The sequence below is a fragment of the Pleurodeles waltl genome, chromosome 4_2, assembly GCF_031143425.1.
Source record: "Pleurodeles waltl isolate 20211129_DDA chromosome 4_2, aPleWal1.hap1.20221129, whole genome shotgun sequence".
Classification (NCBI taxonomy): domain Eukaryota; kingdom Metazoa; phylum Chordata; class Amphibia; order Caudata; family Salamandridae; genus Pleurodeles; species Pleurodeles waltl.
The window spans coordinates 26531652-26555817 of NC_090443.1; the positions used below are offsets into that span (position 1 = coordinate 26531652).

General features: G+C 45.0%; 1 protein-coding gene across 4 annotated transcripts in view; it reads right to left on the reverse strand.

Moving 5' to 3' along the window:
* The window catches only part of RFX1 (regulatory factor X1), a 788791-nt gene that overhangs the window by 669249 nt on the left and 95376 nt on the right, over nucleotides 1-24166 (reverse strand). For 3 of the 4 annotated variants that reach the window (XM_069230453.1, XM_069230451.1, XM_069230452.1), the window contains 2 exons: nucleotides 22152-22247; nucleotides 20835-20930 (listed from right to left, as the gene is read on the reverse strand). In XM_069230453.1, coding sequence (XP_069086554.1) covers nucleotides 20835-20930; nucleotides 22152-22247 — 192 coding nt within the window. The remainder of the gene's footprint in view (nucleotides 1-20834; nucleotides 20931-22151; nucleotides 22248-24166) is intronic. The other variant, XM_069230454.1, reaches the window with a different exon arrangement.

Here is a 24166-nt window from a genome sequence, read left to right on the forward strand (position 1 = left end):
GCTCTTATGTGCACTGAGGGTTGAATGCACCAGGTCTAAATGGCCTGCGCTTCCCTGCACAGCAGATGAGACCGAGTCCTTCCTTGCTTGTTGATGTAGTGCATGGTGGTCGTATAGTCTGTTCAGACCAGCACCAATGATCCTTGGATTCTTGGCATGAAAGCCTGCAGTGCCAGGTACACAGCTCTGAGCTCGAGGAGATATGCTGCAACTGGGGCTAGGCACTTTGTAAAAATCCGGGGAGCGGATTTGAGTCTGAAAGGTAGCACTTTGAATTGAAAGTGCCGGCCGGCCGGCTACCATAAATCTTAAGAATTTTCTTTGCTTTGGGTGGATGGGTATGTGGAAGTAGGCATCCTGATATAAAATCTCCTCGGTTGAGAAGTTGCAAAACATCCTTCAATGTTACCATGTGGAAGGACTGCTACTTCAGATATTTGTTGAGCTCCCTCAGATCCAGGATGGGTCTCCACAGACTAGATTTCTTCCTGATTAGGAAGAAGCAGGAATAGAAGCTTCTCCCTTTTTGAGAATAAGGTACAGCTTCTATTGCTCCTTTGGACAACATAACATCTATTTCCAAGAGGAGAAGATGTAGATGCTGTTGACGTACCCGGGAAGGCATAGTCTCAGGGGCATGCAAGTGAACTCTAGCAGATGATCATACCTTATGTCCAGAACCCACTTGTCGTTTGTAATCTGACGGCAACGTTGTACTTGATGTCTCAAGGAAGGAGAGGCAGCCGGCCCTTGGAGGTTGTCAACGTCTGCGGGCGATGCCTTTAGGTTGTCTCCCTGACTTTCCTCTGGGAGGACGTCTGCTGTATGCCACCACTGGAGGCTGTCTCTGATGATATTGGGGTCTGGAAAATTGGAAATGTGAGGAATAAGCTGGGTACCTGAATGATTGGTAACCACCCCGAAAGGAAGACTCTCCTCTACCCCTGGCTCCTCGAAAGGGCGTGTGTTTATACTGCAGTGATCCTAAAGACCTGGCAGTATCAGTGTCTGCTTTGATTGCTGGGAGAGCGTCATTCACATGCTTGCCAAAAAGGTCTTGTCCATCATAGGGAGGGTTAAGAATCTTGGTTTGGACATCCGTCGAAAATTTGTGGCTTTAAGCCACCCTCTGCGCCTTAAGACAGCTCATCCAGCCAGGAGCCGAAACCCTGTAGCGGCAATGTCTAATGCACAATCAATAACCTCTGCAGCTGTGCGCTGACCTTCAATGAGAATCTTCCTCACCTCGGTCTTGCTAGAATCAGGAAAATCATCTACAGAGTGAGAAATGTCTGACCATAGCTGCCTATCATTTCTTACCAGGAGTGCCAGGCAGTTTGCAGCGTGGACCACAATGGCAGACATGGAAGAATATCTTTTTCCAATGTTGTCAATGTGCTTACCATCCTTGTCTGGGTTGCAGATAGAGGTGCCGAAGGGTTTCTAGAACGCCGCTTGGCAGCCTGAGAAACCACTGAGTCTGGTTTCGGATGTCCCACCAGGCAAGCAGGCGTGTCATCTGTCGCTTTATATTTCTTATCTAACTTTGGCAATAGCACTCGCACCGTAGCAGGGTTAAGCATAATTTTTAATCCCCGATTCCGCACGTGGTCTATAATAGGGATTGCTCTGACCACCTACCTAAGCGGCTCTTTAAAGTCGTATAAGAAGCAATCCTGCTGTGTGGATGGCAATTGAAACTCAAATTGTGCAGCCACTTTCTCTAATAAATTATGAAAAGATCCAAGATCCTCCGGAGGGGACTTAACAGAAGTTGTCTCCAGTGAAGGGGGTGCTGGGAGTACATAGTCATCCCACTCATCCTCCTCCAAAAGCACTTCGCCTTCTTCAGCCGCTTCATCTGACGAAACCTGGGCTTGTGGACCCTGTGGAACTTGAGGAGGAATCTGTGGAGTAGCAGGGAGAACTGGTAGAGGTACCGGAGTACATGGTGCCGTAACCACTGGAATAGGATCTGTTGCAGACTGTGGATGGAAGCGCTCCTTATAATCCACCAGCATGGACTGTAGGTCAGAAACCAGACCAGAAGGTAAGCACACCATCCCTCGTTGTTGCTGCTGCGGGACTGGATCATAATACTGCTGATCATAATAGGAGTCGTCATGAGAGTACTACTGACATTTTACATGTAACTGAGACAGACTCCTGGCTACTCCAAATACTCCGTCTTCTTCTGATTCGTTATCATCATCGCCATCCAAAAAGCGAAATGGCAAAAGTCTTGACACCTTACTTGGTGATGTGACAGACGGTGTCAAATGAGTCTTTGAAAGTCTCTTGAGAGGAGTATGCTCTGCAGAGTGGTACAGAGGTAACGACGATGGTCTTTGCCATTTTGCCTGAATCATTTTGACTGTCGAGAAAAAACCTGGTGTCGTCGACGATATCGTAGTCACTGGAAACGTCGTCGACAGTGTGATCGACGACAAGAGTACCGTTGACGCGAGTTTCGTCCACAGAGGCGTCGTCGATGAGGGCATCGTCGACGGAGGCACCGCCGACGGGCGCGTCGACATGAGATCAATCGTCAACGGGAGGGTCGTTGACAAGTATAGCGTTGACGAGATGGGGCGTCCCGTCGACGAGGATGATCGTGTCGTCGACGAGGATTCTGTGGCTGCTCCCGTTGACATTGATAGAGTGACTATCACAGGCGTCACTGACGAAACAGTCGTCAACGAGAGTACCGTCGAAGATGACGCTGTCGACGGTGCAGAACTTGGTTTCTTGAACTTGGGTAGAACCTTTAATGGTGGAGTAGCCGGTTAAGAAACAGTCTTTTCTGGAGGATTTTCCAAGGTATTCTGACCTCTTATGAGCGCCTGTTCTCTTTTTCTGCGGATAGCTGTGACTTTTTGAAGAGGTCCCAGCTGATTTCTGTGCCATTTTCTTGGGTGGCTCTTGAACATCTGAGCCTTCCTGCTTTCTTTTAACAGGTGTTTTAGGAGCAGTGATAGAGGAAGAGGCACTATTCTCATCAGAGGCTGGCCAGCCTTACCTTTTTGAAGCCACAAAAGCAGACGACCCTCTCTGTCCTTCAAAGTCTTTGTAGAGAATTTTCTACGTATCTTGCAGTCCTTTGTTTTATGGCTTGGATATAAGCAGTAAATGCATTCCTCATGTGGATCATCCACATAGAGGGCTTGATTACAACTTTGGAGGAGGTGTTAATCCGTCCCAAAAGTGACGGTAAAGTTACGGATATACCACCAGCCGTATTACAAGTTCCATAGGATATAATGGACTCGTAATACAGCTGGTGGTATATCCGTCACTTTTGGGACGGATTAACACCTCCTCCGAAGTTGTAATCAGGCCAATAATCTTTTCTTCAAACAAGAGGCACAGGATCTAAAATGGCCTTTTCTTGGTGTCTTTGACATGGTAGCCAGTTTGAAGCACCAGAGAAGAAAAGAAATGTCCAAAATTCAGGTAGTAGTCTTCTGAGAGAAAAGTTTTGAGAAGAGCACAAAGGAGACTCCTCAGCACGACGTGCAGTGGAAAATCTGAGGGAAGGCAGCTTCTCACAGGAGGTTCTATGGGGTGAGTCAATCTGATTGGTTCAAATTTGAGTTTGGATCTATTTGACAAAATTACTGTGATAGGTTATTCAGTTAAGGCCTGAGCCATGTATTTTATATGTACTTTTACAGGCCTAGGTTGTATATTCCACCGGGGACTCCCATCTCGACAACGCGGAAGTATTCAAGCATGTGAATCTATTAAAGTTCCAATTCCGGAGTAACTGCAAGTGCTTTACACTCCTCCTAGATGAGTCTTGGCTCCTCACCACAGCTACCACTAGAGAGTCCTAGCTTCCTATAGTCTGTCCCACTAATTAATAGGGGATGCTTCGACCTGGTATAAAGGTGCAAACACTATAGTTGTCCACCACATAACAGACCAGTTTCCTACAGGCGGCTCCACCCAAGGTAGGGATCTGCGACAGCCTCTCTTGTCCTTCTTCACCCTGGCCAAGAATAATTTCACTTCTCTCTCCTTCAGAGCCTTAGGATTCATACTCTGACACAAAGCACAGCCCCAACATCATGATCAGAGACAATCTTCATGCGGATCCGTAATTGACATCCGCCCTCCGCATTACCGACAAGGTTTCAACCCTGACTTCTTGGGTGGACACCTTGTCGCCTATTGAGCCAACAAAACCTCGATTCCCTCGTCAAAGTGGAGAGCTAGAGAGAAAACAAATCCGTCTAATGATGTTGCACTGGGGTATTCAAAAGGTGAGGAATTCACAGGTAGATGTATCCATCAGAATGAAGGATTACAGTAACAGGGAATACAAAATGAAGAATTCAGGTTGCTGAATTTTTCATTTTATATTAAATTGACAGTAATGAAGATCCCATAATAAAGAACCCCATAATGACAACAAAATGCAGTCATCAATATCCCTACCTCACAACTAGATACAATTACTGTACATTAAATCTAGCTCTACTCACTTTTAGATGTAACCCCACACTTACCTCTGCCCTTGCACCTGCCCCTGCACTAAATCTAATGGTTCACCTGTCAGGATAAATCATGTATCTTTATATATAAACCTTACACATTTTTTAAAATCAAGAAAGTGCATCACTTTAATGTTCTTCATCTTATCACTACCCCTCAAAAAACACATCTTCATTTTAATATTGGCTTATTTCATATTTGTTAATATGGTTAATAATGATGATGTATATGTTTCCACATTATGTGGACTCTACACTTTATCCCTCTCATGTCTAGACATCAAAAATACTGAGCAATTTATTTGAATGTTTGTTGATTGTTGTAGTGGAAGAGAAGTAATCCACATGTGACTTCGTCCTGGCATGGATTGAAGTTCCCTTCACCCCAAGATGTAGCATGCTTTTAACTACTGGTTGACCGGGCTTTGACCTACTTTAAGAGCAGTAGCTGCTGTCCCGAACACTAGCACCTGAGGCACCCTCTGCACCTCAACTCTTTGATCTGGCCTTTCAGGATTGGGTACCAGCATCTGTTCCATCACTACTTTCTGCTGGGGTAGAACTCTGACCAGCTCCACCCACTGCTCTGAGCCAGTCTGGAGTGACTGTAGGTAGTGCGAACGGTGCTCAGTGCCTCTCAGATTGCGGCAGGCTAGCTGTTGTGTTGCTACACTGCTCTCTAACTTGCTTGACTGCTCTGAGGCTGGTGGCTGCAGCAGTTCCTCCTCCTTGTTCTCTGGCTTCTGCTCTTCCTTCCTTTTCACACCCATAAAGCACACCTGACTGACTGAGTTCTGCATGATAAAAAGAGAGAAAGATGAAGTCCACAAAGTCCAAGAAAATATCATCTGGGGTTAGAGGCAGGGGACAGTAAGAAGCACTCTTAACTCGAGGAAGACATTGTTAGCTAATGAACATTCTGTCCTGCTTTACACATCTCTATGAAGAGGAAAGCATCTGCCATCCCTAAATGGGTTGCCGGCACCTGCATTTTAAATACAGGCATTAAAATCCTTATGGTTACTGTAGGGCTGCACTCTATTTCATCGTGAATATCAGTTCTGCACTACTGTTTCCATCCTAGTTGTTTTAAAACGAACAAAGAAAGCTTCAATGGAAATCGTGAACCTAAATCCTGGTTGTCGTGTTTGTGGGAAACATGTTGGGAACCGGGGTTTATTATGCATCATGTACCACATGCAATGTTTTGACCTTTTAAGCTGTTGTGCAAATAGTTTAATTTGATCATGTTCACAATGACTGCAGAAGTTGCTTTTTTTTAGAAGCAAGCTGTGTGTAGTTTGGGGAATTTAGGATATGAGTGATACCCAGGACACAGAGGTTTATGATCTTACTAATTACAGATAAACAGCTTTCATTTTCAGAGCACAAAATCGCACATCAATTCAAACACATTCTAGAAAACATATATGTGAAAATCACACAGGATGAAGGCAGAGAGGAATAAGAAATGATCTTCACAGAATTGTCTCTAAATGTACACACTTATTGGCGAACAAACGAGTGAACATTCAGTTGGAGGAGAGCAGCAAAAAATGTAGGTTTACCCGCACAGGATAGTTTATAGATTCCAAGATTTACACTGGAGAACAAAATAGTGAATATTTAGAAGTAGCGATAAGAAAACAAGTTACTTACCTGTAACTACAGTTATCCAGTATTGGTATCTTTCATAAATTCACATGCTTGAATCATCCCCGTCGTCGAAGTGGGAGTCCCACGGTACATAAAATAGCAATAAATAATAAATAAATAAAAATTGCCATAGGCTATAATGGAGCCATAGCTTGCTCATATAGCCTATCCATGTCCTTTTGTGAAAGGACCCAAACCTGCCTGCTGTCAGGCACCAGCACCCTCTAGAACCTTCTCCAGAGAAGCTCCCTTCCTCAGATTTTCCAGCACAAGAGTGAAAAACTAAAACCTGAGAGGAAATGCGAGCATCAAAGGGGAGGCGGGTGGGTCGCATGTAAATTTATGAAAGATACCAATAATGGATAACTGTAGTTACAGGTAAGTAACTTGTTTTCTTATCCAGTATTGGATCTTTCATAAATTCACATGCTTGAATCTGAATAGACAGCAGTATGGTTGATAAACATTGTATCCAGCGTGGGTGGAGGGTGCGAGCATGAAGACCCTCCATCTCAAATATAAATAATAATAATCATAATAATAATAACAATCATAGAAAACTCATACATTTTTGACCGTGAGTTACGAAGGAATACAGATACTTTAAGTACGTGTGTATATATATATATATATATATATATATATATATATAATTCATGTATATGCATACACATTCATAAGTACATACATACACTTTACATATTCACATGGAAGCATAATAGAAAAATGGTTATTTGTATCTCAAACCATATATGACTATGACTAAGGAAAAGTCTCACCTTAATGAAAGAGATGGCGTAGCACAGCTTGTCCTACTAGAGAGTCTGTTCTTTGTGATGACTCCAAACAATAGTGCTGCGTAAAGGAGTGCGTAGTTTTCCATGTCGCAGCCTGGCAAATTTTTTCAAGGGCAATACCTTGAAACAAAGCAGCCAATGTGGAGACTGCTCTTGTGGAGTGGGCTCTCGGGCGCCTAGTCAAGGGTTTTCCTGCCTTGGTGTGACAAAATTGGATTGTTGAAGAAATCCATCGGGCTATAGTGGCCTTGGTTACTCCTGTTCCCTGACGTCCCAGAGAATAAGATACTAGGAGTTGGTCTGATTTCCTGATGTGCTTGGTACTTTGCAGGTAAAATTTTAGGCATCGTTTAATGTCCAAAGAATGGAGAGTTCTCTCTGCTATCGTAGTAGGGTTTGGAAAAAAAGTTCGTAGAATAACGGGTTCATTGAGGTGGAACGAAGATGGAACTTTGGGAATATATTTGGGATAGATTCGGAGCATAACAAAATCCTCAGAAAAAACTAAAAAGGGTTCTTTAGTAGTGAACGCCTGTATATCACTGACTCTTCTGGTAGAGGTGAGAGCGAGCAAGGTTGACACTTTCCAGGTGATGTACTTGAGTTCAGCTCTATGGATGGGTTCAAAAGGGGCTTTCATGAGTTGGGAGAGAACAATATTAAGGTGCCACTCTGGCGGAGGTAAGCGTACCGGAGGAAAGGTGCGGAACAACCCTTTCATAAACTGTTTGATGACTCTGGTTGAACCAATAGACGGCATGTTAGCCGATCGTCTGTAAGAGGCTATAGCTGCTAGGTGAATCTTGACTGATGCATAGGAAAGACCAGCTTTGGAAAGGGAGAGCAGGTAAGGAAGAATTTGCTCAGGATTGATTTGAGATGGGTGAAAATTGTTCTGAGAACACCAAACACAGAACCTCTTCCATTTTAGTATATATGTCTTGTTCGTGCTCTCTGCTCGTGCTTTAGATAAAATGAGCCTACATTCTTGGTCGATGTTCATATCTTGGAACTCTCTGAACTCAGGAGCCAAGCATGCAAGTGCAGTGAAGTTGGGTCGGGATGTAAGATGAGACCCTGATTCTTCGATAGAAGATTGTGGTTGCAAGGGAGACGGACTGGATTGGCTATTGACCGGAGGAGGAGCTCCGTGTACCAGTACTGCCTCGGCCACTTGGGGGCTATGAGAATGATCTTGCAGCATTCGGTCTTCATTTTCCTGAGGAGTCTGGGAATCAGTGGAATGGGGGGAAAAGCATATGCAAAGATCCCGGACCATCTTATCAAAAGAGCATTTCCCCACGACCCCGGGAGTGGGTATCGACTGGCGTAAAACTGGCATTTGGCGTTCAGATTGGTGGCGAACAGGTGTAGGATTGTCCGACCCCATCGTTGGAAAATGCTCTCGAGTATGGTCTGGTTGAGTTCACACTCGTGACAGTTGTCATCTGTCCTGCTGAGAGAGTCCGCTAGAGCATTGTTGACCCCCGCCAGGTGCTCTGCCCTGAGGCGGACGTTGTTCTGTGTGAGCCAGTTCCAGAGAGACTGAGCTTCCCTTGAGAGGGAGAGGGATCTTGTTCCTCCCTGCTTGTTGATGTAGAACATGCTTGTTGTGTTGTCTGTTCTGACTAACACTGATAATCCTGCGATGCATGGCAGAAAAGCTTTGAGCGTAAGATGAATCGCCTTCAGTTCTAACAGATTTATGTGCATCTCTTTTTGGAGCTTGGACCATCTGCCTTGAATGCGCATGTCCTGTAAGTGGCCTCCCCATCCTTCCAAGGAGGCGTCTGTGGTGATAACGAAATCTGCTATTAGTGCCAGAAAGGTTAGACCGTGGGAGAGGTGGTCGATGTGAGACCACTATTCTAACGTTTGCCGAATCCTTGGTGTGATGGTTATTAAGTTGTCGAAGGATCCTTGTGATTGGATCCATTGAAGTTGTAGTTCTTCTTGTAGAGCTCTCATTTTGAGTCTTGCCAGCGGTACTAGGACTATGGCTGAGGAAATCATGCCCAGAAGCGATTTGAATAGTCGTACTGAAACGAACTTTCTTGCGGAGATTGTGAAAGCCAATTGGGTCAGCTTCTGCTGCCTTGCTAGGGTAAGATATGCCTTGTTTTGGATAGTGTCCAATTCTGCTCCCAGGAAAACTCTCCTGCGTGCGGGGAAACACGACTGACTTTTGTAGGTTCACTGTTAGACCCAAACTGTTGAATAGTCTTAGGCAGGCATCTGTGGCTTTTGAGGCTAGTAGAGATGACAGAGCTTTTATGAGCCAGTCGTCCAGGTAAGGGAACACCTGGAAACCCTTGCTTCGGAGGGAGGCTGCGACTGGGGCAAGGCATTTCGTGAAGATTCTCGGAGCTGATCTGAGGCCAAATGGCAGGACTCTGAATTGATAACGGGCACCGGCTACTGTAAAACGGAGATATTTGCGATGTTTTTGGTGTATTGGAACGTGGAAGTAGGCGTCCTGGAGATCTAAAGTTGTCATAAAATCTCCAGGATTCAAGAGGTGCAAGATATCTGACAGTGTGATCATCCTGAAGGATTGTTTCCGAAGGAACTTGTTGAGTTTCCTGAGGTCTAATATAGGACGCCACTCTCCTGACTTCTTCCTTATGAGGAAAAAACTGGAGTAGAATCCGAGACCCCGTTGCTGCAGAGGAACTGTCTCTATAGCCCCTTTGGCCAGAAGGCTGAAGACTTCCGCTTTAAGCAGACGAAGGTGGAGAGAGCTGCCTGATGTTGGTGGGTGAAGCGGTGGCTTTTGTGTGAACTCCAGGGTATGACCTCTTGTCACAATATCCAGCACCCACTTGTCTGATGTTATCTTCTTCCACTCTTGGATGAAGTTGGAAATGTTTGCTCCTATTTGTTGATGTTGCGGGCATTGAGGGAGCATAGCCGGTGCCTGTGGAAGATCATTGCTTTCTGGGTTGATCTCTGGATTGTGAACCCTGCCTTTGTTTCCCTCCTTGTCTGGTATAGGAGGCAGTCGATGATTGCCTGTACTGCTGGTGGTATGAAGGCCTGTACTGGGATTGCTGGTATTGTCTATGAAAGGAACCTCGAAATGAGGTGAAACCTCTCCCTCTCGCCCCTCGAAAGGGCTGCTTCCTGTACTGCAGGGTACCCAGGGACTTGGCCGTGTCTGTGTCCGTCTTAATGGTTTGAAGTGCGTCATCCACATGTTTGCCAAACAAAGATTCCCCATCGTAAGGCATGTCTAGAATTCGGGACTGCACTTCTGGTCTGAAAGATGTGGCCTTGAGCCAACCTTGTCGTCGTAAGACAGCGGCACCCGCTAGTTGGCGGAAACCAGTAGAGGCTATGTCCAGAGCGCAGTCAATAATCTCTTCAGACGCACGCTCACCTTCCTGTAGGATCTTTCGTGCCTCTTCTTGCTTATTTTCTGGGATGAGGTCCAGGAAAGGTTGCATGTCGGACCACATTTGACGATCATATCGGCCTAAAATTGCTAATGAATTTGCTGCTCTGACAGTGATCGCAGACATGGAGGAGAATCTCTTGCCTATATTATCCAGTCTGCGACCTTCCTTGTCTGGAGGAGTGGAGATAGGCGTTGATGAATTTTTGGAGCGTCTTTGAGCAGCCTGTGAGATGACCGAATCAGGCTTTGGATGGCCAGTAAGGCATGCCGGAGAATCTTGGGTTGCCTTATATTTTTTATCCAGTTTTTGTGGAACTGGAGGAACCGTAGCCGGATTCCGCATAATTTTTGTGCCCTCGCTCCATATGTAATCAATAATCGGAATGGACCGTACCGACTTCCGTGATTGTTCTTTGAAATCATGCAGGAAACATTCCGATTGGGAGACAGATGTTGGTAGGTGAAAACGTACTGCGGCTCTGTCCATAAGATTATGGAAACCACCTATGTCCTCGGGCGGAGAATCAGAGGGGCGAGGAGGTGGTGGAGAAGGAGTGGGGGCCAAGTAATCATCCCATTCCTCGGTAGGATGTTGTGGAGTGGAAATTTCTCCTTCTTCTTGTTCTTCTTCCCCTGAAGTGGAACCTTCATCTCTGGGGGGTGCAGCTAACACCGAATGTGATGTTGATCTTGGAGTAGCTGGAGGAGGAGGAGCATTAACTGGCGTCACCGTAGAGACCGGTGCCGGTGGTTGACCTTCCGCTGGAAACCTTCTCCTATAATCCTGAAGCATGGATTGTAAATCCTGGATTAAGGAGGAAGGCATTTGTACGGTGTCTCTGTGTTGAGGCTCTCATGTTTCATAGTATTGGTCCTGATGAGAGTAGTATGGTTGATACTGTTCATACTCATCCTCTTCATCGTCATCTTGGTATTTGACATGGAGCTGCGAAGGGCTATGTGCATCTCCGAAAGGACCTTCGTTCGATTCCTCCCAGTCAAGAAGATGACTAGGTAGTAAAGCCGACACCTTGTTTGGAGATGTGTTGGTTGGATAAATGTCCTGTGCAGGTAGATTTCTGATGCTGACCATGGATCGGAGATCTGGAGACCTGGAAGAGGTAGGAGTGGCCTCAACCTGTCTACTAGGCATCACTGCTGTCGATGGCGTGAAAGTTGATGCAGCCGTGGATGGTACAGATTTTTCCGTCGACGGTGGTCTCGTCGACGGTGGCTTCGTCGACGGTGGCGTCGCCGACGATGGTTTCGCCGACGATGGTTTCGTCGACGATGGTTTCGTCGATGGTAGTATCGTCGACGGTAGTGTCGTCGACTGTAGTTTCTTTGACCCCGCCGATGGCGATAGCGCCGATGAGAATGGCGTCGCTGAAGTTATAGTCGACGGGGCAGTCGTCGACGGTGCCGATGGAGTCTGGAGAGAGGGGATCGGATCCCTTACCGTCGATGTTAAGGTCGTCGACGCTGACGACGGTCCCGTCGACGATGAAGTGGAGACGGTAGATGTAGGTACCGTCGTCGTCGTCACGGTCGCCGACGGTGTTGTCGTCGTTGATCTAATTTTTAGAGTCATTTTTCCAGAAGTGGAAGGCTCTGAAGAAGGAGATAGATGGTAGGACTCCTTCTTTTGAAGAGGAGAGGAAGGCTCAGAGGAGACTGAAGTCTGTAAGCCCTTCCCATGATGAGATTTCTGCCTCTTCCTGGATTTCTCTATGTGGCCTAGGTCCTCAGATCTGGACCTTTTATGTGGCCTCTCTGACCCACTCTCCTCACCTGAAGTACAGGATTTGGCCTGTAACCATGTCAGGAGACTGCCCTCCCGGTCTCTGAGGCTCTTTGTGGAGAAGGTGCGACATATTTTGCAGTCCTTAACCTGATGTTGTGGGTAGAGACAGTACAAACAGTCTTTATGTGGGTCATCCACATGGAGCCTTTTCTTCCCACAGCTCTTGCAAGGGCGGAAAAGGCCTTTTCTAGAAGAATCTGACATATTTGAAGCTTTCTTGAGAGAAAATCTCTGAAGTAGAAGAAAAAACTGAGCAGAGCTCAGGGAGACTCCCTTCATACGACGTGCGGTAGAAAATCTGAGGAAGGGAGCTTCTCTGGAGAAGGTTCTAGAGGGTGCTGGTGCCTGATTGGACAGCAGGCAGGTTTGGGTCCTTTCACAAAAGGACATGGATAGGCTATATGAGCAAGCTCTGGCTCCATTATAGCCTATGGCAAAAACATTTTTTTTATTATTTATTGCTATTTTATGTACCGTGGGACTCCCACTTCGACGACGGGGATGATTCAAGCATGTGAATTTATGAAAGATCCAATACTGGATAACTGAGATCACCTGTACAGTTCTAGTTCTATCCAGCCACTCTCTAAACCATTAGAGAATATCCAAAGGACAAGTATATAAAACCTTGGTTTACTAATATTCAGCATGCTGGCCCATGCAATCGCTATGAATGAAATTAGAAACCATAGCAAATCTTTTCCTTCATTTTCATTTTTCAAACAACTGAAGAAAAAAGTCTAATTTCACTATCAAAGAAGAGTCAACTCTGCCACGTCAAACGATTCTCACATTTTGCAATTGAAGGAATGAGTCTTTCGGTCTCTAATGTAACTCTCCTTTTAGCCTGCATTATAAATTGCCAGGGTGCATCAGCAAACAAAAGAATTCCATATTTAGATTCCTGGTAAATTTAGATATTCAAAGTAGGATGACTAGGATGTAATGTGTGTTATATGCAATCCATGCATGGCAGACTGAAGGGACTGAAGTTTACTGCTGTATGGAAAGTTGTGAATAGAACAATCTGACATTCAGTAATAATAATACAATTAAAATTACACTCCTTGCATTGTACACTTGCTGTATTTTGTTCTATCATAGCAAGACAGAAGGGAAACAGGAAGATTTGGGTTCAAGAGTGAAATACACTTCACTTATCTAACTACTGCATCTCTGCTAAACATATCGAATAAACTTTTTTTACTGATGTTGTTTAAGTTGATCTAGCATTTTCAACTTTCATAGCAAATAAAGTACATACTGAGAAGTTTTAATGATATATTCGATAACCCTTATGTATAATTATGAACCTGGACTAAATTAATTGTTCCAGCTAAAGCCTTTATGATGAATATCCAACAGCAGCACAGCAACTAGGAGGATATTTACTTGTAAATTGAGTTTTCCAATCCAGCAAATCTTCCCTGACTTTACGAACAATGAATAGTTCTGCCTATGCGCAGGATCCCTGGAACACTTAAGAAAAAATTATAATTTCTTACATGCTAAAATAACAATGGAAGGTCCCAAGTGGCATTTCCTTAAAATCCTTTCCCAGGGAGTGAATTTGAGTCTAAAGACTTTGGTGTGCTGTAGAAGCCCTCTTTTTCAATTTTTGGGATATGCTTTTCACTGTCTTTCCTTACTTTTATTCTATACACAAATGTCTTTTGTTGCACTTCCATTATTCCTCACATACCAGGCGTATCTTGCAATACACATGAAGAAAATAAGTTACTTACCTGTAACTGTAGTTCTCCAGTATTGGAATCTTTCATAGATTCACATGCTTGAATCATTCCCCGTCGTCGAGATGGGAGTCCCGGTATAAATTTTCATAAGTAATGTTAAAACATATTGAAGAGAAAAAGGCCCTAGGCCTCTTCAATTTGATAGTCTATCAGAGTCATTTTGTGAAAAGGACCAAACTTGATCCTCCACCAATCAGGCGACAGCACCTTTCAGAACCTCCTGAGAGAAGCTCTAGCACCTCCGATTTTCCACGCACAAGTGCGTATATTACAATGAGTATATGTACTACTAGAAAGAAAGAGGTGAAGTGAGCTTCTCCGGGGAGGTGGGTGGGTCGCATGTGAATCTATGAAAGATTCCAATACTGGAGAACTACAGTTACAGGTAAGTAACTTATTTTCTTACTCCAGTATTGGAACTTTCATAGATTCACATGCTTGAATCAGAGTAGAAAGCAATAAGTATGCACATTGTAAAATGACAACCCTTTTAATAAACAGGTTATCTTAGACCACAAAACCTTATCATCATCATGTATAAAGTGATGAAGTATATGAGTGTACTGACATATGTCCCTACATATATATCTATATATAGATATACATATATACACATCTATCTATACACACGTATATATACATAAATAACAGTATGTTTTTATCTCTAATATAAATAGGTATATTCCTGTGAAGATACATGCTGAAATTTAAATAACAAACCAGTATTAAAACATAAGACAGTAATGTAAGCTGATCAATATCTGATAACCCGCTTACTATGGGATTATGATAGTGTTCTATTATCTTTAGATACATTTCTTTTTTTTTTTTTTTTTTTGATGTGCATACCTTTTCTAGGATGGAGGGATGTAGGAGAAATGGCTCACCTTCACCTGAAGAGATTCCTGAGAACTGCTTGGCCCACTGCTACCTCTCCGTGCGAGAGGGACTCCAAGCAATAGTGCTTAGTAAAGGTATGACAGCTCTTCCATGTTGCTGCCCTACATATGTCTTGTAGTGGCACTCCGGCAAACAGTGCCGCTGACGATGAGACTTTTCTCGTCGAGTGAGCATGCACAGATGACTGCAAAGGTTTGCCCGCTGCCTGATGGCAGAAGCGAATAGCAGAGGCGATCCATCTTGAAATACTCTGCTTGGATAGCGGGTACCCCTTCCTAGGGGCACTGTACGCCACAAATAGCTGATTAGAGCGTCGAAAAGCTTTTGTCCTGTCCAAATAAAATTGAACGCATCTTTTCACGTCTAGAGAGTGTAATGCACTCTCTGCTGGAGTAGATGGATGAGGGGAAAAAGACTTGAAGACCAAAGGTTCGTTAATGTGAAAGTCTGACGGAACCTTTGGAATAAAATGCGGGTTAGTGCGCATTAGTAGTCTATCTTGTTTAAACTGTAGGAATGGCTCTTGGATGGAGAGCGCTTGTACCTCACTGACCCGCCTAGCTGATGTAAGAGCTATCAATAAGGCAACCTTCCACGATAAATGTTTGAGGGAAGCACGGTGGATCGGTTCAAAAGGATGCTTCATCAGTTGTGCCAAAACAATGTTCAGGTTCCACGAAGGAGGTGGAGGTCTGAAAGGAGGGTAAACCCTGAACACCCCCTTTAGAAATCTCTTAATCAGCCGAGAAGAGAAGAGCAAGGGTGTGTCCTCTGAACGTCTGTATGCAGCTATGGCTGCTACATGAACTTTAATGGACGAGTGTGCTAGGCCAAATCGAGCTAACTCTAAGAGATACGGCAAAATCTCTTCTGGCAGTGAAAGAAAAGGGTCAATTTGACGTTGATGACACCAGGCACAGAATCTCCTCCATTTACACTGATACGCCTTGTTAGTGCTATCCGCTCTGGCCTGTGACAAAATATCTCTGCAGTCCTGCTGGATATTTAAATGCGCAAATTCTCTGTGGTGAGGAGCCATGCCGCTAACCGCATTGAGTGTGGATCGGGGTGTCGAACTTGGCCGTTGTTCATTGTTAGTAAATGAGGTAACGGCTCCAGCGGAATATGAGGTTTGACTGAGAGAATGAGGAGCTCTGTGAACCAATGTTGGCGCGGCCAATACGGGGCTATCAGTATGAGAGTGCATGGTTCTGTTTTCATCTTCGTGAGGACCCTTGGGATCAACGGAATGGGAGGAAAGGCGTAAGCAAAGATGTCTGACCAGACTATCGAAAACGCATTCCCTCAAGATCCCTTTTGGTGATGCCAACTTGCGAAGAACTGGCATTTGGCGCTGTCCTTCTTCGCAAACAGATCCACTGTTGGTGTTCCCCACTGGGAAAAAATCTGGGTGAGTACCGTCTGGTCTAATTCACACTCGTGGCATTCCGATTTCTGTCTGCTGAGTGCATCTGCTGCTTTGTTGTTTATTCCCGGCAAGTGCACTGCCGACAGTGTGACGCCTTGCTGCGAGGCCCAGTTCCAGATCGCTTGGGCTTCCCTGGAGAGGGTGAGAGATCTTGTACCTCCTTGTTTGTTGAGATAGTGCATCGTAGTGGTGTTGTCCGTTCTTATCACCACTCGCGATCCATGGATTCTTGGGAGAAACGCTTGTAAAGCAAGGTGCACTGCCCTGAGTTCTAGCCAATTGATATGCCTTGATGCCAGATGAGTTGACCATCTGCCACTTATTTTCAGGTCCTGTAATACTGCGCCCCAGCCTTCCAGTGAGGCATCTGTTGTTATGGTCCACGGGGCTGGCTGTTGAAGAAACGAGAGACCGATTGAGAGATGATGCTTTTGAGACCACCACTTGAGAGTTTTGATCATTATCGGAGTAATTTGTATCTGGTCTTCGAAAGTTCCTGATACTTGAAGCCATTGACGGTTTAGCTGCTCCTGTAAGGGGCGCATCTTTAGCCGACACAGAGGGATCAGAGGTATGCATGAAGACATCATGCCCAATAGTGATTTGAAGAGACGGACTGTAACCTTTCGTCTTCTTTGTATGAAACTCCCTAGGGTTAGTAACCTTTGTTGTCTCTCTAACGTGGGACATGCGATGCCGGATTCCGTGTTCAGTTTTGCTCCCAGAAAAGTAATACTGCGGCCTGGTAGAGGGTTGGACTTCTCCCAGTTGATCGTGAATCCGAGATTGGTCAGCAAGGAAACGCACTTTCTTGTTGACTTGTGTGCTCCTGTGTAAGTCTTTGCCTTTATTAACCAGTCGTCTAAGTATGGAAAGACCTGGTGCTTTCTTCTCCTGAGAAAGGCTGCCACTGGTGCTAGGCATTTGGTAAATATTCTTGGGGCTGATTTGAGCCCGAAGGGAAGGACGCGATATTGAAAATGACTCCCGACTACGATAAATCTCAGATACTTTCTGTGGGCAGGGTGAATTGGTATGTGGAAGTATGCGTCCTTGAGGTCTAGCGATGACATAAAATCTCTTTGATTGAGACGCAGAAGGACGTCTTGCAGGCTGATCATTCGAAACGATTGCTTCTTTAGGTATACATTTAGTTGCCTTAAATCGAGGATCGGTCTCCAATCCTTCCACTTTTTTCGAATTATGAAGAACCTGGAATAAAATCCTGTTCCTCTTTGAACCCGCGGCACCTTCTCTATAGCTCCCTTGAGAAGGAGCTTGTAGACCTCTTCTTTGAGTTGTTGAGGGTATCTTGAAGGAGTCCACCGGGGAGGGTTGGGGGGAGGTTTCTGGACAAATTCTAAAGTATGGCCCCGTTCCACTAATTGTAGGACCCACTTGTCTGACGTAATGGTTTGCCATTGACTGAGAAATAAGGAAATTCTTCCGCCCAGGGTGATAGGAGGAAGACTGGGCGTAGCCGGCGTTTCGAAGACATCAGGTTCTACGAGCTGCATCCTTAGCAGGGCGGGTTGAGCGTCCACGGCTTGCCGGTCTATTATAGGCTGGTTGAGTCGGTTGTCTTTGGGAATAGTATGGCCAAAATTGTTGTGAAGATGACGGATAGGAAGAGTATCTCTGTTGTTGATACCCTCCTCTGTAAGAGGGCTGGCCGCGCCCCCTAGGGCGAAAGGACAATTTCCGATATTGCAGGGTCCCTAGTGACCTTGCAGTGTCCGTGTCCGTTTTAATTGACTGTAGGGCTTCGTCCACATGTTTCCCAAATAACGCTTGGCCATCAAAGGGTAAGTCTAGGATCTTATTCTGGACTTCTGGACGAAATGAGGTGGCTTTGAGCCAGCCCTGTCTTCTTAATACAGCAGCGCCTGCAAGCTGTCTGAAAGCAGTGGTCGCTATGTCCATTGCGCAGTCTATAAGCTCTGCAGACGCGCGTTGACCCTCTTGCACAGTCTTATTTGCCTCCTATTTTACGTCTTCTGGCAGTTGACTAATGAAAGGTGCACTATCTGCCCAAAGCTGTCTGTCGTATCGAGACAAAATAGCTAAGGAGTTGGCAGCTCTAAGCACTAAGCTGGCCATAGAAGAAAATCTTTTTCCTATGTTGTCTAGCCTTCTACCCTCCTTATCTGGGGGCGCAGAAATTGGAGCAGAAGGATTCTTTGATCTTCTTTGAGCCGCTTGAGCTACTACCGAATCTGGAGGAAGATGGCCTGTCAAGCATGTTGGGGCATCATCAGGAGCTTTGTATTTCTTATCCAGACGTGGTAAAACTGCTGTGACTGTTGCTGGATTAGTCATGACTTTAAGGCCTTCTTCCCACAAGTAGTTCACCATCGGGATGGAACGCACAGACTTCTGGAAGGGCTCTTTAAAATCATAAAGGAAACAATCTGTTTGCTTCGTAGGTAGCGGTAATGCAAAGCGCTTGGCTGCCCTCTCTAAGAGATTGTGAAAACTTCCAATGTCTTCAGGTGGGGACTCCACCTTCGAATGAGAAGGAGAAGATGGAGCAGGAATAATATACTCGTCCCACTCTGAGTGAGCATCTATGAGCTCTCCTTCTTCTTGATCTCCATCTGAAATGTCAGTGTCCTGGGGAATTGTCATGTCTGGGGTAGCCACATCTGTGAGATGTAAAGTCGTCGGTCTTTGATGTGGAGTAGAAGGACCAGAAATGGGCGATGGATGAGGCTGTTCTCCTTGTGGAGGAAACCTTCTGTTATAATCCACCAACATGGCTCTAAGGCCAGTAAGCAGGTCGGAAGGGATATACGTTCCCTGTTGATACTGCTGATGCTCCAAGGAAGCCTGGGGATCATAAGCTTCCTCATATTCCTCCTCTTCCTGATATTTTACATTCAATTCAGAGGGGCTGTGGGCCTTACCAAAAGGCCCATCTTCGTCTGAATCATCATCTCCCTCCAAAAGATGTACTGGTACCAGGGAGGATACCTTACTAGGTGAAGTGTGGGTTGGAGTTAATGTTTCTGTTCTTTTTTGGTATTTTTCCCTCGTCGACGGTGTTGTCGACGATCTCGTCGACGACGTGTAAACTGACTTTGTCGTAGACGGTGCCGTCGATGCTGGACGCACTGTTATTTTAATAGCCGCAAGCTTCGCCGACGAGTCTACCGTCGACGAAGTCCTCGTCGACGGTAAAGCTGATACTGACATCAGCGCCGTCGACGATGACGAGGTGTAGACGGTCGTCGACGCTGAAGTCGTCGTTGTAGTTCTCGTCGACGGTGGTGTACTCATCGACGATGTCGCCGACGGAGCCATGGACGACGGAACACCTAAAGTAGTTGGAGTCGTCGGCAATGCGCCCACCGACGGTGCCGTTGACGGGGAATCCGTCGACGAGGCCTTTTTTCCAGTCACAGAAGATGGCTTTTTGAAAGGCACAGATGGTGGAACAGATGAGGATTTCCTGTGCCTCTCAGAACTGGAAGAATGTTTTTTCCCCTCTTTACTTGAGAGTCTAGTTGGGGAAGAAGATGGGCTGCGACCCTTATAAGACCCTGAAGCAGTCTTTTTGAGGGCTTTCCTTGAAGTTTGTGAGGGAGATCTAGAGCGTGATCTTGCTCTTTTAGTTGATCTCTTGGAAGTGGATGATTCCTCACTCTCAGAATCAGAAACTGGATCCTTCCTATGCTTCAGTTTCTGCAGCTATATTAGTAATCTGCCTTCTCTATCCTTTAAGGTTTTAGAAGAAAAAGTACGGAAAATCTTACAGTCCTTGGCTGAATGATCTGGATAGCGGCAGTAAATGCAGTCTTGATGAGGATCTTCAGAATTAAGTCTTTTCTTCCCACAAGTCTTGCAGTCTCTAAAGAGACTTTTCTTTTCCTTGTCAGACATAGTTGAAAAATAGCTGACAAATCAAAATAATTGAGTTTCTCTGAGAGAAAAAGAGCTGAATAAAGGTGTGAAAACAGAGCAGAGCTCTGAGGAGACTCCCTAGCATGACGTGCGGTAGAAAATCTGAGGTGCTAGAGCTTCTCTCAGGAGGTTTTGAAGGGTGCTGTCGCCTGATTGGTGGAGGATCAAGTTTGGTCCTTTTCACAAAATGACTCTGATAGACTATCAAATTGAAGAGGCCTTGGGCCTTTTTCTCTTCAATATGTTTTAACATTACTTATGAAAATTTATACCGGGACTCCCATCTCGACGACGGGGAATGATTCAAGCATGTGAATCTATGAAAGTTCCAATACTGGAGTAACTTTAGTGGCGTCATATAGGGATTTGCATGACAGGAAACCATGTATATATCTGTACACTGACTAACTTGTGCACCTAAGTTTGTTTATGTGTTTCAAAAAAAAAAAAAAGTAAAAAAATATATATAGTGGTGTTAGCCACCTCTTTCAAAACAGTTTGCCGCTTGGGGGATTCCCTGCGCTTTACAAAGCAACCTGCCATCTGTAATGCACTCCGTCACCTAGTAGGAAGCCTTCCCCTTGCAATGAAGCCCACTGCTTGAGACATACCTACAGCCCCCTCCAAAGAGAAGGCTGACATCCTGTGAGGCACACTACCTTCATTGAGGCACCATATCCCCATGAAAGGTGCCCTACCTCCTGTGTAGTATGCACCGGCTGCAGGCCTTGTACTGCCAGCTGTTGTACCGGGCTGGATTTAGGAACCTGAGTTGTGGACTGCACAACCGACCTCTGAGGAAGCAAACAAGACAACAGGACTCATGAGAACAAAGACATCACATGCATAAAACAGTTCAATGAAGACAAATAGAAATGGAATATATTGAACACAGATCCCCCCAAATGAAGTCAAAGGAGAGTGGAAGGTGGGTGAGCCCTAACTGGAAGTGCTGTGGACAAAGTTGGTGCGTAGTGACTAGAGACACCCTTTCAACCACTGGTAACCACTCTCAGCCACATTCCAACCCATTGTTTTCCCTTAAGGTACAGCTCCTAACAAGAACCAACCACATGCAATCAGTCTAGGTTTGCCGCAAAAAGCAACTTTCTCCCAGAATAGAAGTAGAAGCAGGCAGTGCCCAGTTTCTGCCTTTTAAGATCGGAGTGAGGTCCAGCTTTAATTATATGGCTTGCACTACCTAACAAGGCACAGTGAGGTCCACTTACCTTGCTTGCCTTAGGGCTAATGCAGCACAGCTACCCAGTGTACAGGTGTGGTAGGGAGGAAGTGAAGACTACAATGGCCTACATTCTGGTTGGAGAACCTGTTCAGAGAGGGAAGATCTTCTGGGAGTACCCGAGTGGCCTTTATTGAAGGCCTCCTCAGGAAGACAGAATGTCATAAGACATAGCATGCAATCTGATGGAGATCCTCAGAAGGGAAGAATCTTCAGGAAATATTTACATGGTATTGAGAAGTTCCTCAGAGATGGTGGTCTCTACAGGATGCTGGCACTCTGACTGGAGCATCTGCTCTGTTTGAGTTAGTCTGTGGAATATGTCTGTGCGGTGACAGAGAGGGGTGTGAAGTAGGGGGATACCTGCAATGTAGTTGGAAGAGCAGAAATTGAAAGAGTTATCCAGAAAATGGAAGGTTATAGAAAATGACTATGTGCTGACTGGATGGGTCAGCGTAGAGTAAAACTCACAGGGAAAGTCTGCACTCTAAATAAATGAGCTGGTTATACAGATGGAAATACAATGCATAAATGTAATCTCGTACAATAGTGTCATCTTCTAAGAGTTGCTGGTGCCATGATTGAAGGGTTGCCTAGGAGAGAAGAATTTTCTGCTCAGAACGCATGTTCTGATTTGTGAGGTGGGGGCTGGGCACAGTACTGTCTTCATAGTGTTCGAATTCTGATTGGAGAGGATCCTCAAAGAAGGTTCTGTAACAGCACATAGCTTGGGATAATCAGGTAACACACAACCAGGTCCACAAAGTCTCCATACCTCCTGAGCGACAAGTACTGGCTGGACTCCATGCACCTGCATCTGCTCCAGAGGTCCTGGTTTGGGGGCGGCTATGTGGCTTTGCACCGTGGATCTCTAAATCACAAGAAAGATTGTCAGAGTTGTAGAACATCAAATTCTCTCCCGATCATCTTCTAATAGCAACAATGTGGCTAGGCATCAAGTGCCTACTATCTAATTTCTTACATATTCCACAAAGTCTGCTTTGCAGCACCAATGCCTGGTTCATCAGCCAGACATCAAACAATGGTGCTACAAGTGTCAACCAATATTCCCTCATTGAAAGCATTCCATATAAGTGCACCCTTTAACACACCAGCCTCTCCTCTACTAAATGTCCTACGTGTTTATAGATTGTGACCTAACTGACTCAAGGTAGGCAACCTAATTCACAGGGAGACAATTCACAGTGTAAAGTGTTTGTAGAACCATTAAAGAAAAGCCTAGCGAATATGCTGTAGTCTGCTGCCCATTTTGTAGCACAGATAGTAGGATGATATTAGGGGTGCCTGGCCACACAGAGGTTGTACAGCCAGTTAGTCCAGCAGGCATCATGTAATTCAAGATCATCAATAAATTGTATGATGAAATCTAATCACATATCCAACAATGCTCACTACACGTGTTCAGAAAAGCAAGCATATGCTATTCAAGTGGCCATTAATCTGAAAATAAATTCTGCCATTGGTGACCAGCCATGTAAGTCTCATGAGTTCAAAAATCTGTTTTCCAATGCATTTCTCTCTCCATCTGGGAATTTTCTTTGAATTTTTAAACAGAAAAATGTCTAGGTCGATGTACAGTATCCCAGGACACATTTTTTAATTGTAACATTTTCAAAGACATTTTTGTGAAGAAATCAAGTTTTTTTTTAAAGGAAACATGTCGCTTTTTTAACCCACTGTAAGTTGTCAATTATTACTATTAAATACATTTGGCTGATATAAGGTCAGCTCTTTAAAAAAATATAACAAGTAGGAATAGGGATTACATTTTGCAGGGAGATAAACATGTTTAGCTGCCCCACTGCCAGATCATTGTTAGGTGAAAGACTGGACAAGGAACACTCCTTTTACCTAGTCATTAGTTTTTTGGGAAGGGAAGAAGAATGGTGATGTATTTAAATTAGATACCTATAATGGAGAACCAGAATAATTAATAGGTAACGTTTCCTTCCTATCATGGGATTATCTTTAATATTCATGAACAGTAGAATGAAGTAGCAAGTTAATCTTGAAGAAAAAAAGACATACATGAGAACTTGTGCAAAAAGATTGTGTATAAACAGCTGCTATGACAACTGCTCTGTTGTCTGAATAAAAAACTAATGAGCAGCAAAAGGTGTGCTCTTATAGCAAAGCTGGATACATACAGCTCTCTGAGTTGCTGACATTCTTTATGGGAGCAGCTCTAGCTGCCTGTCCCCTCTACTGGAGTTAGTTCCAGGCCTTTCTGCAAGAGGCTTTTTAGTCTTTCATGTGCATATAGTAATGTAGGCTGCAACCCAGCTTGCAATAGATCGTTCAATGGATGCCACAGTGGAAAGAAAGGAACCAAACTTAAAAAAAAAATGTGGGGGCACAGCATGCAAGCCCACATGGTGGAAGCAAACTTCTAGGGTCCATCACCACTCATCAGGATAAAGATGAACAAAGGTGCTTGATCATAACAATGAGGCATCAGAGGGTGGCTATGCTTCCCTAGTACAAGTGTAACTGACAACCAGCAGGAGATGGACAGTGATGGCAACCACCAGAGAAACGGATCGCAAGACAAAGAGCTGCCAAGCAGATCCAAGAGGGTGGTGCCCACACAGTAGCATGGGGACTTATCCACAGACGCCCCAGATCAGAGGCCTGGAGCTGCTTGGGTGAAATCATGCCCCCTGGGTCGCTGGAGGTCTACTGAAGGAGGAGAGATGTCACCAAGGCAGGAGGAAGGGGAGACAGGTGGTCTGCAGGCCTGGCTTCAAAGCCTGGATGTCCCAGGGCAAC